This window comes from Bombina bombina, chromosome 4, assembly GCF_027579735.1.
Source record: "Bombina bombina isolate aBomBom1 chromosome 4, aBomBom1.pri, whole genome shotgun sequence".
NCBI lineage: Eukaryota > Metazoa > Chordata > Amphibia > Anura > Bombinatoridae > Bombina > Bombina bombina.
Window position 1 is genome coordinate 230,047,424 of NC_069502.1, and position 17,645 is coordinate 230,065,068.

Genomic DNA, 17,645 nt, shown 5'->3' on the forward strand with positions numbered 1-17,645 from the left:
CGATTTGAGATCCTGATGGAAAAACGGCCATTGAGACAGGTTGTCTGGTTCTAGAGTAAGTGGCCAAGGTTGGCAACTTGACATCCGGACAAGATCCGCAAACCAAAATCTGTGAGGACATGCTGGTGCTATCAGAAATACATGTGAATGTTCCATTATGATTTTGGAGATCACCCTTGGAAGAATAACTATAGGCGGAAAGATTTAAGCAGGTTGGTATGGGCAAGGAACTGATAACGCATCTACCATCTCCACCTGAGGATCCCTGGACCTGGAAAGATACCTGGGAAGTTTCTAGTTTAAATGGGATGCCATGAGATCTATTTCTGGAAGACCCCACATCTGTACAATCTGACAAAATACATCTGGATGGAGAGACCACTCCCGCGTATGTAAAGTCTGGCCGCTGAGATAATCTGCTTCCAAATTGACTACATCTGGGATATGTATCGCAGAAATTAGAAAGGAGTTGGATTCCACCCAAGAAAGTATTTGAGATACTTCTTTCATTGCTAAAGGACTGCAAGTCCCACCCTGATGATCGATATATGCCACAGTTTTGATATTGTATGTCTGAAAAAGAATACATTATTCTCTCTTTAGTAGAGGCCAAGCCTGAAGAGCCCTGAAAATAGCACAGAGTTCTAAAATATTGATTGGTAACCTCGCCTCTTGAGGATTCCAACCCCTTTGTGCCGTCAGAGACCCCCAGACAGCTCCCCAACCTGTGAGACTTGCATCTGTTGAAATCACAGTCCAGGAAGGACGATCAAAAGAGGCCCCTTGAAGAATCAGATGATGGTCCAACCACCAGGACAGAGTTGAATGTTGGAATTTAAGTATATCAACTGTGATATCCAAGTATAATCCCTGCACCATTGATTCAGCATGCAAAGGTCTCATGAAAACGAGCAAAGGGGATCGCGTCCGATGCTGCAGTCATGAGACCAAAAACTTCAATGCACATAGCCACTGAAGGGAATGATCGAGACTGAAGGTTTTGACAGGCAGAAACCAATTTAATTTGTCTCTTGTATGTTAAAGGGCCACAACACCCAAATGTTGAAACACTTTAAAGTGATGCAGCATAGCTGTAAAAAGCCGACTAGAAAATATTGCCTGATTTTTTTTTTTTTTTTTTTTTTTTTTTTTTTAAAACAAACAAATATGATATTTTACCTAAAAAATTCCTCAGTACCCACATCCCATTGTAAAGGACTTTTGTAGCAAATCAGTATGTCTGTCCTGGGACAGCTAAGGGAGTGAGCTTACGTGGACACTCATCTTATTTCCCAATTCAGTTTAAGGAATTTTACTATTAAATCTCATGAGATCACAGTAAAAAAGTTCATGACCTCAGCACTGCTGATAGGCTGCTGTTCATCTCCATTTTTTTTTACCTGCAGCTGAACAGCTGAATAATATCTTTTTACACAGAACTTACTCTGCTGAGCTGAGGAAATTGTGAGGTAAAATATCTTCCTTTTTTTACATAGAGATGCTCGGGTGATATTTTCCTGTCAGCTTTTTACAGTTATACTGCATCAGTTTCAAGTGATTTAGCATATGAGTATTATGTCCCTTTAAGGACAGACTCATGGATACTCTTTGGTAAATTGATCCTCCAACCATGTTTTTGAAGAAACAACAAGTTGATTTCTGTGAGATTCTGCTAAATGAAAATGATTGAGCCAGTACCAAGATATCGTCCAAATAAGGAAACACCACAATATCCTGCTCTCTGATTACAGATAGAAGGACACCAAGAAGCTGTTGCTAGGCCAAACGGAAGAGCAAAATATTGGTAATGCTTGTCTAGAAAAGAGAATCTCAGAAACTGATAATGGTCTGGATGAATCATAATGTGAAGATATGCATCCTGTAAGTCTATTGAGGACATGTAATGATCTTGCTGAACAAAAGGCAGAATAGTCCTTAGTCACCATATTGAAAGTTGGGACCCTTAGAAATTAATTCAAAAACTTCAGATCCGGAAAAAGTCTGAAAGAATTTTCCTTCTTTGGGACAATGAATAGATTTGAATAAAAACCCAGACCCTGTTTCAGAAGTGGAACTGGTACAATTACTCCTGAAAGCTCTAGATCTGAAACACTTCAGAAAGGCCTGAGCTTTAAACAGGATTTGTTGGAACGTGAGGGAAAAAAAAAAAAATCTTATTCTGAAACCTATTCGATACCTCAGAGACAATATTCTGAATCCAATGATTCTGAACGGAACCTGCCCAAATGTCTTGAAATAAATTAAATCTGCCCACCACCGGCAAAATAGGATTGAGGGCCATACCTTTATGCAGTTCTTGGGGGCTGGCTTTGGTTTCTTATAAGGCTTGGATGTATTCCAACTTGAAGATGGCTTCCAATTGGAGCCAGAGTCCCTAGGGGAAGAAGCGGTTTTCTGTTCTCTATTCTGACAAAAAGGAACAAAACCGACTAGAAGCTTTAGATTTGCCCTTCGACTTTTTATCTTGGGACAAAAATAAAAACTCCCTTCCCCCCTAGTAATAGTGGAAATAGAACCCAACTGTAAACCAAAAGAAATTAAATGATAGAGAGATAGTAACCTAGGCACCATGTCAGCATTCCATGATTTGAGCCATAAAGCTCTTCTAGCTAAAACAGACAAAGACATAGATTTAACATTAATCTTGATATCAAAAATAGCACCACAGATAAAATGATTAGCATGTTGAAGCAAACTAACAATGCTATGCAAATCAGAATCTTTTTCCCAATGTGCTAAGCTATCCAACCAAAAAGTTGATGCAGCCGCAACATAAGTCATAGAAATGGCAGGTCTGAGAATATAGCCAGAATGTAAATAAGCTTTCTTTAGATAAGATTCAATTGTCCTATCTAAAAGGATCCTTAAAAAAAGAGGTACTATCTTCCATAGGAATATTAATACACTTAGAAAGAGTAGAAATAGCCCCATCAACCTTAGGGACTTTTTCCCAAAACTCTAACTTAGCTACTGGCAAAGGATACAACCTTTTAAACCTTGAAGGAGGAACAAAAGAAGCAACAAGCTTAGACCATTCCTTAGCAATGACATCAGAAATAGGAAAAACCTCTGGAGTAATCACAGGAGGGTTATAAACAGAATTTAAAACGTTTACTGGATCTATTATCAAGAGGACCAGATTTCCTCAATATCCAAAGTTATCAACACTTCTTTTAACAAAGAACATATATACTCAATCTTAAAAAGATAAGATGATTTATCAGTGTCAACGTCTGAAGTAGGATCTTCTGAATCAGAGAGATCCTCATCAGAAGTGGATATATCAGTATGTTGTCAGTCGTTACAAATGTCATCAGTATTATAAGAAGTTTTAAAAGAACGTTTACTTTATTTAAAGGTGGTATAGCAGCCATAGCCTTCTGTATCGCATCAGCAATATAATTTTTCATATTAACAGGGATGTCATGTACTTTAGATGTTGAAGGAACAGGTACTGTACTAGCACTAATAGAAACCTTTTCTGCATGCAAAAAGCTTATCATGACAACTGTTACATACTACAGCTGGAGATATAATCTCCATTAGCTTACAACAGATACACTTAGCTTTGGTAGAACTGTGTTCAGGCAGCATGGTTGCTACAGCAGCTTCTGAGACAGGATCAGATTGAGACATCTTGTAAAATGTAAAAGAAAAAATAAAATAACATTTAAACAGAAAAATCTTATTTCCACATATAGCAGTTTCAGGAATGGGAAAAAATGCAAAATGCTAAAATTGTCAAAAAGCAAATAGCATAGCCCTCTGAGCATAAAGAAGTGGAGTTAAAAATAAAAATTTTGGCACCAACAAACATCCGGAAATGACGCAACCCGCATCATAAACACAATTTTGTGCCAAACAACCTAGCGTCAACTAAGATGAAGGAAATGACGAACATACGTCATTAGAGATGCACATTCGCGCCAAAAAATTCTCGCGCCAAGAACGACGCAATAAATAACAGCATTTTGCGCTCTGACGAGCCTAATTTGCCCCGCAAGTTTGTTAAAGAAAAAACAAGTCAAATTGGGGGGAAAAAAAAAAGGGAAATACACATAGACCAGACTCATGGCAAATATAAGTAAAATACATATATTTAAAACTTTATATTAATACATAAAGTTCCAAACAATAGCTTAAAGGGCCATAATACCCAAATGTTTAAACACTTGAAAGTGATGCAGCATAGCTGTAAAAAGCTGACTAGAAAATATCACCTGAACATCTCTATGTAAAAAAGAAAGATATTTTACCTCAAAAAAACCTCAGTAGCCACCTCCCATTGTAAAGGATTTCTAAGCAGCATATTAGTGTGTCTGTCCCGGGACAACTGAAGGGATGAGCATCGTGAACTCTCATATTATTTCACCAATCAGGTAAAGGAAGCTTACTATGAAATCTCATGAAAGTCAAATCTCATGAGATCACAGTAAGAGTTCATGACCTCAGCACTGCTGATGCCGATTGGCTGCTGTTCATTTCTTCATTTTTTTATTTTTTTTACCTGCAGCTGGGAGCAGCCGAGTATAACTTTTTACACAGAACTAACTCTACTGAGCTGAGGAGATTGTGAGGTAAAATATCTTCCTTTTTTACATAGAGATGCTCAGGTGATATTTTCCTGTCAGCTTTTTACAGTTATACTGCATCAGTTTCAAGTGATTTAGCATATGAGTATTATGTCCCTTTAAATAATGATACATACTTACCGAAAGACACCCATCCACATATAGCAGACAGCCAAACCAGTACTGAAAACTAACAGCAGAGGTAATGGTATATAAAAGAGTATAGCGTTGATCTGAAAAGGGAGGTAGGAGATGAATCCCTACGACCGGTAACAGAACCCTTGAAAAGATTTCCCGCAAGGGTAACCATGAAATCAATAGGCGATACTCTCTTCACATCCCTCTGACAAACACTGTACTCCGAGAGGACTTGGGCTTCAGAATGCTTAGAAGCGCATATCATAGAAGAAATCATAAAAATCAAGCACAAACTTACTTCACTACCTCCATAGGAGGCAAAGTTTGTAAAACTGAATTGTGGGTGTGGCAAGGGGTGTATTTATAGGCATTTTGAGGTTTGGGAAACTGTGCCCCCCCTGGTAGGATTGTATATCCCATATGTCACTAGCTCATGGACTCTTGCCAATTACATGAAAGAAATTAATAGTTTTATTGCTCTAGAATAGATTCAAAAACTTAAAAAGGGACATTGCATTATATAGATAGAGACACATTAAAAGGGGGAGGGGAAAAAAGTGTTGGACTGTATTAAAATTGTTTAGAAATAGCTCCTTCTCATTTGACAAACTGGGACAGTAAATACAAAAAAAGATACAAATCACCAAAATATAAGCAAGTTCTATATCTTGGCCTATATTCCTAGGTAATACCTACCAGTGAGAACCTCTCCCCAAAAGGAACTGCCCACATAATACTCTTATGCTAAATCACTTGAAAGGTATGAAGCATAACTAAAAATCTGTCAAGAAAATATCACCTGAGCATCTCCATGTAAAAATTGAAGACATTTCACCTCAAAATCTCTTCAGCTCACCAGAGTAAGTGCTGTGTAAACAGATATACTTCAGCTGCAAGTTGAGGAGAAAAAAAGCCAATCAGCAGTGCTGAGGTAATGCTTTGCCTTCACTGTTATTTCATGAGATTTTACTGAAATCTCATGATATTTCATAGAACTTACTTAAACTGAAAACAACATGACTGTGCCTGCACATGACAGATGCACACTCCCTAGCTCTTTACAGTGGGTTGTGAATACAGAGGACATTTAAGGTAAAATATCTTCCTTCTTTACATAGAGCTGTTCATGTGATATTTTCTAGTAGGCTTTTTACAGCTATGATGCATCAGTATCAAATGCTTCAACATTTTGGTATCATGTCAATTTAACCATCACCCCACTGCTCCTCTTAGAGATATACTGCCAAACTGGTGGACTAGGAAAATGGCAGGGAGCCTTGTAGGTATTACCCAGGAATATGGACCAAGATAATACCCAAGACAATAATAATAATAAAAAAAAATATTCAGGTGTTGCATCTGCCCTTGTAGAATGAGCCATAAGCTCTTCTGGAACCTGTTCCCCATTTTGTTTATATGCTGTGGAAATGGTTTTAAAAGGGACATTCAACACCAGAATTTTTGTTGTTTAAAAAGAAAGATAATCCCTTTATTACCCATTCCCCAGTTTTGCATATCCAACACAGTTATAATAATACAAGATAATTACAGAGGTAAAACATGTATCTAAGCCTCTGCTGACTGCCCCCTTATTTCAGTTCTTTTGACAGACATGCAGTTTAGCCAATCACTGCTCACTCCTAGGTCACTTTACGTGCATGAGCTCAATGTTATCTATATGAAACATGTGAACCAATGCCCTCTAGTGGTCAAAATGTATTCAGATTAGAGGCAGTCTTCAAGCTCTAAGAAATTAGCATATGGACCTCCTAGGTTTAGCTTTCAACTAAGAATACCAAGAGGACAAAGCAAAATTGGTGATAAAAGTAAATTGGGAAGTTGTTTAAAATTGCATGCCCTATTTAAATCATGAAAGTTTTTTTGGGACTTGAATGACCCTTTAACAATCCAATTGGAAATAGTAGATTTCACAGGAGCTTGACCAATCTGTGGATCCTTAGGAATAACAAACAAACAATTTGTTTTATGAATAGATTGTGTCATTTTAACATAAAACATGCAGATAATGCACCACATCCAGGCAGAATGGTGGTTCTCTTTGCAACTATCTTATCTGGGGAAAAAAGATGGCAGAATGATATTTTGACACTTATGAAAATCAGACACTACCTTAGGTAGAAACTCAGGAACAGTTCACAAAATAAAGTTGTTCTAACAAAATACAAGGCATGATTCTCTAACAGAGAGGGCTTGCAACTCCAGCACTCATCTGGCAGATGGTAATAGCCACCAACAATATAATATATAAGAAAGGAACCAAAAAGAAACTCTGCATAAAAAATTCAAATAGTGCATAAAAGTAGTGCTTCCAAATACTAATGGAAAATCCAACACAAAAATAAAACATAATAGAACAGCTCATCTACTAAAAGGATGGATATGAGCCAAGGCACGAAAGAATATAATTATCAAGGGATCTTGAGCCTATCAAATTCCAGATATTGCAGATATAGCAGAGACCTGAACTTTTAGTGTTTGCCACCATCATGAAGAAATTCAAGAAACTCTGAAAGTTGAATAGAAAGCCATAGATGTATGATGCTTTATCATTCAAACAGAAGTTATCCCAAACTCTGTAATACGTTCTTAAAGTAGATCCTTTTCTGGCTTGTATCAGAGTTTCAATAACAGGTTCTGAAAAATTCATTTGTAGTAAATCAGGTTTCAGCCACCATGCTGTCAACTTTAACTGCTGAGAATTTGGATGAAACACTGGCATAGTATGTCCTATGAAACTGGAAGGATTGCTTGGCTCTGGACCAAGGGAAACCATGGTCTGCAAGACATAAAAGGCAGAATTAGTACAAATGTCGCCTTTACTTTCTTAATTCTTTCCCAATAGCGGAGGAATCAGATATTGGTGGAAATACATAAATCGGATTGAATGAACATTCCTGTAGCAGAGCATCCACCCCCAGAGCCTGAGGTGTCAATAGACTGCTGCAAATTTTCAGAATGTGATTGTTGCCTTTGGATTCTATAAGATTAACTTCTGGAATTCCCTATCTGTCAGTGACTAACTGAAACAACTTCTTGTTGAGCGCCCATTCAAATTGGAGAGATTAGCAGAAACATCTTGTCCTGGAACATGAACAGTGGCAATAAGCTGAACAATGCATTGAGTCCAAACATTGAGCGATATCCTTAAAAAACAGATAGACTTTTAGTGCCCCCTTTAAATTGAACTTAGGCTGTTGTGGTTCTGTTGTCTAACAAAACCTTTACTGCTTTTCCCATCAGAAGATCTTGAAAATGAAGAAGTGCTTTTTTTAAAAAAAAAAAAAAAACACCCCACACACAAACAGCTCTGATCTACAACAGGTTTGATGACAAGGCTTGAAGCTGTCCTTCTCAAGTTCCTTGGGCATAGAGTCCGTTACAAAAAGCACCCCAACTGTGCTTGCTGGCATCTGTCTGAAGAAGGATCCAATCTGGCTCCATCAAGGTAGGACCCCTGGAAAGATTTTGGACCTGAATCCATCAGTGAAGGGAACTTTTTAACCCTTCTGGGAAAGGAATCTGATGACAGACTGAAAATCCTTTTGACAGATCTTAGTAAGCAACATTGATAAGGACGCATTCACCCCTTTGCACACGTTACAAGATGAATCAGACGCCACGTGACCAAGAAGTTTCATCCACTGACTAACCTTCAACTGCCTGATCCACCGCAGACTCAGAAAATGGATGCATGACTGTGGCAGGGAGACTGGCCATTGTGAGAGTTGATCAGAGTTCCCAGAAATACAAGTTTTTGTGAAGGGATTAAATGACTTCTTAAAATGTATAAAATATCCATGCTTTTTGAGGAACTAAAACAGAATTCTTCTGTGGATACTTGCTTCAAAGAATTTGCTATGAAGAGAATGTTGCCTAGGCAATGAATTCCAAAAAGACCTGAGATGGAGTTCTGCCATGAGTGGAACTAGTACCTTTGTGAAGATTCTTGGAGCTGTAGAAATACAGAAGGACAGCATTGCACATTGGAAATGTCAGTTTCCAACTGCAAATTTTAGGTATTCTCTGTGCGCTTCTGCGATAGGAATATGAAAACAAGCATCTGAGATTTACAGACGGGAGAAATGCTCCCAGAGCCATCAGATTTATGACTGAAAGCGCCATTTCCATTTTGAAAGTTTGAACTATCAGAGAATAGTTTAGCTTCCAAAGGCCTAAGAGCGGTCAGACCAGACATCAGTAGCTTTAAGGACAGAGAAAATAGCTAACAGAGGATGAAATACAACTCCTTGTTACAAATAAAGTTTGTTCCATCTTTTTATCCATAACACCTTAAAAAATTTACCAGCATCATCAGTATAAAAAAAATGCTTAGAAAAATCTAGCAATAGCTGCACCCACTTTAGATGGGGTAGAAAATGGTACGTAGAGACTTAAGGAAAGCCCTTAATTTCTCTCTGGCATTTCCATCTGTTTTTCAGCCTTTGAAAAATTGTCTAATAAATAGATTTTATTTATTCTGATACAGGAAAACTCATTAGGTTCCGATTTAGACAAACCAGTCAGAGGAAGCTTGGGGTTGTTCATCCTCAATATCCAAAGTCTCTCTAATACACCTAACAAAATTGCACAAGGTAGCCAAATCAAAGGAAATCGGTGGATCAGGTAAAGTCTCCCCGTCAGAGACAGAGTCAAAGATTTGAAAACATTCTGTAGATTATTTAGGTGCAGAGGGAGTAGCAAAGCTTCCACCATAAATTTGCCCAATACAATTTCTACATAGCTTATTTTGCCGGCAGGGATTAGCACAGAGGAACAGGTGGGCTGCCGAGGCTAAATATAAAATATAAAAGTCAGCACAAAAAAAAAAAAAAAAAAAACGCATCATAAACACAATGCATTAATAAAAGATTTGTCACACATACATTATATCCATATCAGATGTTCCCAGGGAAGCTGCAGCTTGTGGAGTAGCAGTCTCCATACCAGTGATTGCTGTGTATCGCTTTTCAGCAATTAAGACTCAAACACGTGTTATTACTTTGCAGAAATAATAGACCATAACGGCTGAATATTCTTATAAAGAAGCTACAAATCTTCATGGGGTATAGGACTTGCATGCAGGCAATCCAGAAGAAAAAAAATCAAGGTACAACCAGCAAGGCCCACTCAGAGGCTAGAGTTAACAGCATGCCAAAAACAGCCCTCAGACGAGGACCCCGAGACATTGAAGTCAGATGACATCATGGTAACATGGCGGCCACCCCACAAGGAGAATCAACTACATCAGTGACCAAGGATCAAAGTAATGGTGGCCCAAAAAACAGGTAATTTCCACATTGGGGAAGATTTCAAAACTGCCCAGGCTAAGGTGTTAATTTTATGCGGAAAGAGAACCCTAGACCGATCCACCTTATGGATGAACAGAAATAGAAAGAGGGGGTGATGCTTAAGAGTTACCTTTATACAGGTAAACACAGGAGTGGGCAGTTCTGCCCACACCCCTTTTGCTATGCTAGCATGGCTATTGGTTTGGAGGTTGAAAACATCACTTCATTAGTAGAAGAACACTGTGCTGTGGGCAGCTGGAGGCTCTGAGTTTAGCGAACTGCAGCAGCACAGAGAGTGAGTTTAGCACCCTTTTTAAATTAACAACTGAAACTAAACATTTTTAGTGATGGTAAATGCTCGGATTTACCATCACTTTAAGTATCTTTTTTTTTTTTTTTTATTAAAGGGCTTGACAAATTTTGAAACCAGGGAGCCACAGCACCTACAATTTTACCACAGACAAGGAACCCCATTAAATTAATCTGTATACTGTATCTGGGGAAAAAAAAAAAAAAAAAAAAAAAAAGAGCTTTCTGGATATTAAAATGATAGGGGTGGCTCATTAAATTTTGGAGACATGCACTATATACAAAAATTAGTGATGCAATTCAAAACATACATAGTTATAGTAATTTTATTGAGGTTTCCAAGGACACATCCAAAAACCTAATTTTAAATCGGAAAGTTACTTGTGCAGGAAAGTAAAAGAAAAAAATATTTGCTGAGCTATTCTTTAACCTGGGAAAATACTGTTCACCCATTTTTTTTTTTTTTTTTTTTTTATCTGCTATAACGTGAAAATCTGTATGACAAAAAAAAGCAGCTTAGTCAGCTCTACTGCTACACAGGAAATGAAGTTGACAAAACACTGTTACCATTCGTTCACCCACAAGTCATTTTCTTTTCCCCAGAGGGATATGCATTACAAAGTGTTATAGATCAATCTTAATGCAGAATGATTAAAAATGAAAACAAGTGGATTCTTTACAATCTAAACTTCTTGTTGCAGGTATATTAATTATGGAAAATCCATTCATCTTCCATTATATGATCCCTGGTGACACTAACTTTTCACTTAGCACCAGAGCAAATATCCACTACCGCATGGAATTCAAAAAGAACAAAACAATCAGTGCAGAACAGATAATGTCTCTGCTCCCTTATATCTTATTGTGATCATTAATACATAGAACTAGAAATTAGTACACAAACAGAAATAGCAAAGAAAATGTATTTTCTTTATAATTTAAGTACCCCCCCCCCCCTCCACACACATTACAATTAAAAATAGCATGAAAAACACTGCAGGGCAGATGCCCCTGGGAACAGCCACGACCTTTAATTCAACTTCAACCAATACTGCATCAATGGAAGTAGCTTTTGACGCTTTCTATAGTAAGAGGGAGGAGGGCAAGAGGTAGAGGAGCCAAGAATATTCTACAAAACAGCGCAGTGCAGCAAAAGAATCCATACCTTCACTTCAGCAATGTCTCTGCAGTGTCCTAATGAAAGGGCTGCCGGGACAGCCTGTATCCTACACTGTCATACAGACAGGCCTGATTATATAGCAGTACCAGACAGGTAACAAGTATAGCCAACACGTCCTAACCCACTAAATACCAGAGGTAACACACATTTCATACATTATGTTTATAAAGACGTCAATGAACGCAAATGGTAAAAATATATGTCCCAAATTTAAAACACTACTCATTAAACATTCCATGTTTGGACACTTAAGATTTGCATTAAAATTAAGTACTCTAATTCATATGGAAAAAAATAAAATAATTACTCTGTAAAGTAATTTATAAAAGTCAGATATGCTTGTCGCATTCGTAGCATAAACTCAGCTTTAAATATAAATAAAAGAATGCATTTGGCAAAAAAAGAAATTATATATATATATATTTTATTTTTTTTAAATAGGGCAGGGAAGGACATAAATACAAATATGTATAATGGCTAAAATGTTAGGAGCCATTAAAACTTTTTGTAGCTCTAATTCCAATTAAAGTCATAAAAAAGTGGGATTTATATTTACATTTTTGTCGTGTGTGTGGGGGGTTAATTGCTGAATTCATATGCATAACCATACAAGACTTGCATCTTCTCAGCACACTACAATGAAACTATAGCTGACATCTACATTTTTCCTTTTCAAGTGGTCATGTGACCAGAAGCATTTTCCCTCTGCATTGAGAGTTGGACAAGTGCTAATGCAACAGACACAAATACTGCATCTTACAGAGTGACAGTTGCAGAGGCACATTAGAAATACACCCAAATCGGCAGTTTTGAAAAGGTGTCTGGCAGGCTTTTTGACTGACAAAATGAGAGATTATGAACTTCTTTACTAAAAAGAACCTATAAAAAATGTATGTCAGCATATAAAATAATAAACTGTACATCCTCAGATAGCAAGATGTTTTAACAGCAAGCAATATAGCAAGGTGTTATAGCACAGAAAAGAATCAGGAGACGTATCTGAGTCGTATACCATTTTCTGTGGCACTCACCTTTCATGCGACCTACGCACAAAATGAATAAAAAGGAGACCAAGAGTGAGGTGGGGGGGGGTGAGTGAAAGGAGAAAAAAAAAAAAGTGCTGATTGGGTTCTATAATCACAAGACAGCAGCGGGAGTGGAAATTTCCCTTCCTCTCAGCTAGCAGCATTAAAAAGGGTCTTATTTCCATTTCAATTGAATGGAGGCGTAGCGTCACAAGAGCTCTAAAACACAAAGAGCCGAAAAAGCTCCCCTTTATTTTCAAAGCAACAGTGGTACCACAAAACCAGAAGTCCCTTTTAAGGTCGTCCACAAGCCTTCACTACAGCCCATAATTGAGAATAACTTATGTTCTTCCACAAAAATAAATATTTGTCAGGAAATCTAGCCTACTCTTGCAACCAATAGAAAGCTGCAACATCATGTACAGATGTGACGTCTTAAGCTTGCCGGGCACAAAAATAGAAATTTTCTTGTATCTGGGTCTTGATGTTTGGTGCAGCAGATTGGCTCTAGAAAAAAGGAGATAACTGCAGTATTTAAACCAATTGAATGGGGTTTGTTTGTTTTTAGCAATTACTGAAAGCACAAGTCAGCCAAAAAGTTAGAAGCTGTAAGAAACGTTTTAGGAACACTGGCTCTCTAGTCACACACATTTTGTGATTAGAAATTTTTATTTGTCAGTTATTCAATTCTACTGTATTTAGTGGTGCTTTAAAGTGACAATCTACTCCATTTGTATTGTTTAAAAAGATAAGACAATCCATTTATTACATATTCCCCAGCTTAGCATAACCAACAGTGTTTTAATATACTTTTACCTCTGTGATTACCTTGTATCTATGCCTCTGCAGACTACCCCCTCATTTCAGTTATTTTGACAGACATGCATTATAGCCAATCAGTGCCGACTCGAAAATAACTTCACAGTAGTGAGCACAATGTTATCTATATGACACAAATGAACAGTGTCTAAATTACTGAGATAAGAGGAGGTTCAGCAGCTTAGAAATTAGTATATGAGCCAACCTAGGTTTAGCTTTCCACAAAGAATACCGAGACAGTAAATCAAATTTGAAGATGAAAGTAAATTGGAAAGTGGTGTAAAGTTGCATGCCCTATCTGAATCATGAAAATGTAATTTTGACTAGACTGTCCCTTTAAAGGGACACTGTACCCAAATTTTCTCTTTTGTAATTCAGAAAGAGCATGCAATTTTAAGCAACTTTCTAATTTACTCCTATTATCAATTTTTCTTCGTTTTCTTGCTATCATTATTTGAAAAAGAAGGCATCTAAGCTTTTTTTATTTCAGTACTCTGGACAGCACTTTTTTATTGGTGGATGGATTTATCCACCAATCAGCAAGGACAACCCAGGTTGTTCACCAAAAATGGTCCGGCATCTAAACCTACATTCTTGCATTTCAAATAAAGATACCAAGAGAATGAAGAAAATTTGATAATAGGAGTAAATTAGAAAGTTGCTTAAAATTTCATGCTCTGTCTGAATCACGAAAGAAAAATTTTGGGTACAGTGTCCCTTTAACCATAAAGTAAAATAAAAGGGCATGCACCAGAGCTCGCAAGTGAACAGTGCTCTAATTAATTTGATGCGTTTAATCAATGCAAGTGTTCAGCATTTCAGTGAGAATACTCATACACATTTTATATAAATAACACATATGCAATCTACCAATGGTCAACTCCTTCATTCAGACTAAAAACAGGAAATCAGGGGTTTTAATTAATGCAGAGTATAGACACAACAATGCTTGCAACTGGGATTTAGCCCCTAGACTACTGTAATAGACATGCACCAGTAATTAATATACCTGCTCTGGCAATAAGCATGCATCTGATGCAGGAAATGAAGTAAGCACTGAACATTTTAGCCAACCAAAGTAGATGAGCCAGTGTTTGCTTTGAAGGAAGAGGAACAGCTATACCCTTTGAAATGATGCCAGGGCAGAAAGATGCCATGGCTTGCTGAGATGGAGATAGATATATCTATATATCGGTTGGACTTTCACAAACTCAGTTCCTTGGTACCAGGGTGCAGCAACAACAAAAATAGTCCAATGTGAAGGCAAATGCACTCTGGTGGATTTAAATCAAGTGTTGTGATAGTTGTAAGGCCAGATTGAAAGGGTCCAATGCAATCACCAGCATCACAGACATGGTGAAGTGTTGAGGATGATCTCACAGTACACAGCAGGTTAATAGGCAAGGAGATGTGAAGTATTTAATTCAGAGGAAAACAAGATGTGCATTTAACAAAGCACAAAAGTCATATTTCAGAGATCACTGTGAAGTGCACACCCATATGGCAAAATAATTGCACTTCTCAGTGCACTTGTATCAGAAAAATTATATATATATATATATATATATATATATATATATATATGGGAAAAAGCATGCGAGATATAGAAATTCACTGAAGATTAGTGGTGTGAAACAGAAATATTTTTTATATATCTCTATATCTCTATATCTCTATATCTCTATATCTCTATATCTCTATATCTCTATCTATATCTATATCTATATATATATCTCCCCGTAGGAAACAGATGCCTCATGAGGCACTGAATGGGTTAACAGTGCTTTCCATAGGACAGCAGATCTGTAGATATGACAGACCATCAGCTCAGCTCTCCCCAACCTCCACAAAGAAGTATCAAGACCCATTCAAACAAGGCAATAGAGAGATCAATAGCACCCTTAATTATAATGGGACTAAGAATGCATCCAGACACTCCTAACAGCAGCATATATACACCCTTCATCACCCACACTCCTCACATAATAGATGGGGGCAGGAACTATAATATGAGGTGAGGAAGGATCTATTTTATCTATACCAGAAGATGGCAGCCCCCTTCTCTCAGTCTCCCATCTACAGTCACACACTGAGCTATTTTTAGCTTCCAATGCGGCTGACTTCAGAAGCGCCCCCACCTCCTCCCATCCACCATAAATGTGTCACACCACTGATACAGGAGACTTCCCCATCCCTACCATAATATTTAACCAATCGATCACCAAAGGGGCTAAGCTCACTAGTGCTTTAACCCAGATATTAAAAACCAATGCAGGGTAACACTATTTCCATTAGATTAAAAAAAAAAAAAATGTATATATAGATAAAGAAAAAAATTTTTGTTACTTAAGATCAAGGAAAGCTTGTACTGCTATGTCATAAATTTATCATGACATCATGAAAGATGGCCTTGCCATTACTCCGGCTTTCATCCTTAACCATCCATTTCGCCTACATCTTGATCAGTCAAATCCTGTACAAACAAACTCCCTCGTAAAAGAAATAGGCTTATCTATCGCACATCATTAACCTCAAATGAGCAATTCCACTGCCCATTCTCCGCCACCATTTTTTTTTTTTATCATCTTCTAGAGAGACATTCCATAAACTCCCTGGCTCCTTTTTATCCTTCTCACACACATTCCTATATTTGTACTCTACTATATGAGTCCCAACATCAAAGCATGATACCTCTTGGTTACTCTCCAGTGTAAGGTAACCATCCGTGAGGCCGTCTCACATAACCATATTCATCATACCAAACATATATCCACTCTACACCATCTTTAACCTGAACTTTAATAAGAAAGTAGTGAAATGTATGGCAGCCTGAGATAAAAATAAATTAACCTATGGGATCTATGGAGCAGTAACAATCACCACTTGGCAAGTATGAATGTTAAAATGTCAAAATACAGATGATTCTAAATTAGATTGACATGCTATAAAAACATACCATCACTTAAACTCTTGCAAACAGAGAAGATACAAATGGTTAGTTATATGCATAAAAAAAATACATAAAACTAAATAATCCTATAATAGGTCACAATAAATAGATTAAACCATTGGAAGCTATCCATTTATACTACTACTGTGAAGAAGTAATTTATCCAATAGCCACGATTAACAAATGATACCTGCAGACGCAGCCTTGCTGATAAATAAAACTCACTATATTTATAAACCAGATTAAACAATTTGCTGCTTAAGAGAACTGCATCCCTTTGCAATGTCCAGGAAGCTCGGGGGTTAAAATACTGAGCTGAATGGAACAGCTAGGGGTTCACAACATTCAGCTCTAAATGGGCTGATAGTTCAAATGAAACATTTCGTCAGTCTTACTTCGAAACGACAATCTCAGTACCAACGTAAAAAAATATAAATAAATAATACTACTGTACACATGTGAATACTATTTTAACATAAATCTAGTCGCCAATAAAAATGTGTCTATATATACTGCGGTACGTGTTTTATTAAAGGCTCATTTCATGCGTTATGTTGTATGTATTAGTGCATACATTCACATTACCACATGTAACAGCAGCAGGTTATGAGGATGCGCACAGTACCGTTACATGGCTCCTCACCACAATGAATATGAATTCTTACCCCAGCTGCTGGCGGTGCGGCCCATGAATTCTCCACTCCGGGGGTTGTAAATGAACTGCTTCCACCCAGACTGGGACTGCTCCTTGTTCTCTTCCTTGGCCATGGCTGTGTCGCAGAGGGCGGGGAATCCGGGTTACGGGATGCAGTGAATACGGAGTGCGAACAGCCTGGACCAGTCCTTCCCCCCCAGCTGCTCTCCTTTCTGAGGCCGCTGTGGCTGCAGCACTGAATTCCCCGGCACAACAGCTTGGGCGTGATCCTAGCTAACCAATGAGATTCCCCAAACTAGAAAGAAGGCGTAAGTACTCCGTAAAGATGACCAATTGTACGAATGAATGGGCGTAACTACGAAACAAATTTAATACTAATGGAGGGTTGTCATGCGCAGGAGGGTGTAACCGCTTTTTTTGCCAGCCAATTGTGGCTATTGCTGCAGAGCCCATAGCACGCGCGGCGTACAAGTGAATACAGTAATTGCTTGCTGTTGCGGAGACGGGAGCGCGTCTTGGAGAATTGCGGCCGAAATGTTCGCGTATATGGGCTTTAGTCGCACTCCCGTGAGGTTGGCACGGCGCGGGAACTTCTGCCTCTTCAGCAACCGCAGCACTATCACGTGTCCGACCGTTCCTCCTATTTGTGCCAGTGCATAGAACATGCT

At 38.0% G+C, this 17,645-nt stretch overlaps 1 protein-coding gene across 1 annotated transcript in view; it reads right to left on the reverse strand.

Annotated features, from left to right (window-relative positions):
- ATP1B3 (ATPase Na+/K+ transporting subunit beta 3) overlaps positions 1 to 17,212 on the reverse strand; it is a 69,618-nt gene extending 52,406 nt beyond the window's left edge. Inside the window, exon 1 of the mRNA XM_053709821.1 lies at positions 16,988 to 17,212. Within this exon, the coding sequence (XP_053565796.1) occupies positions 16,988 to 17,090 (103 nt within the window). The 5' untranslated portion in view covers positions 17,091 to 17,212. The remainder of the gene's footprint in view (positions 1 to 16,987) is intronic.
- Between the last annotated feature and the right edge of the window lie 433 nt (positions 17,213 to 17,645).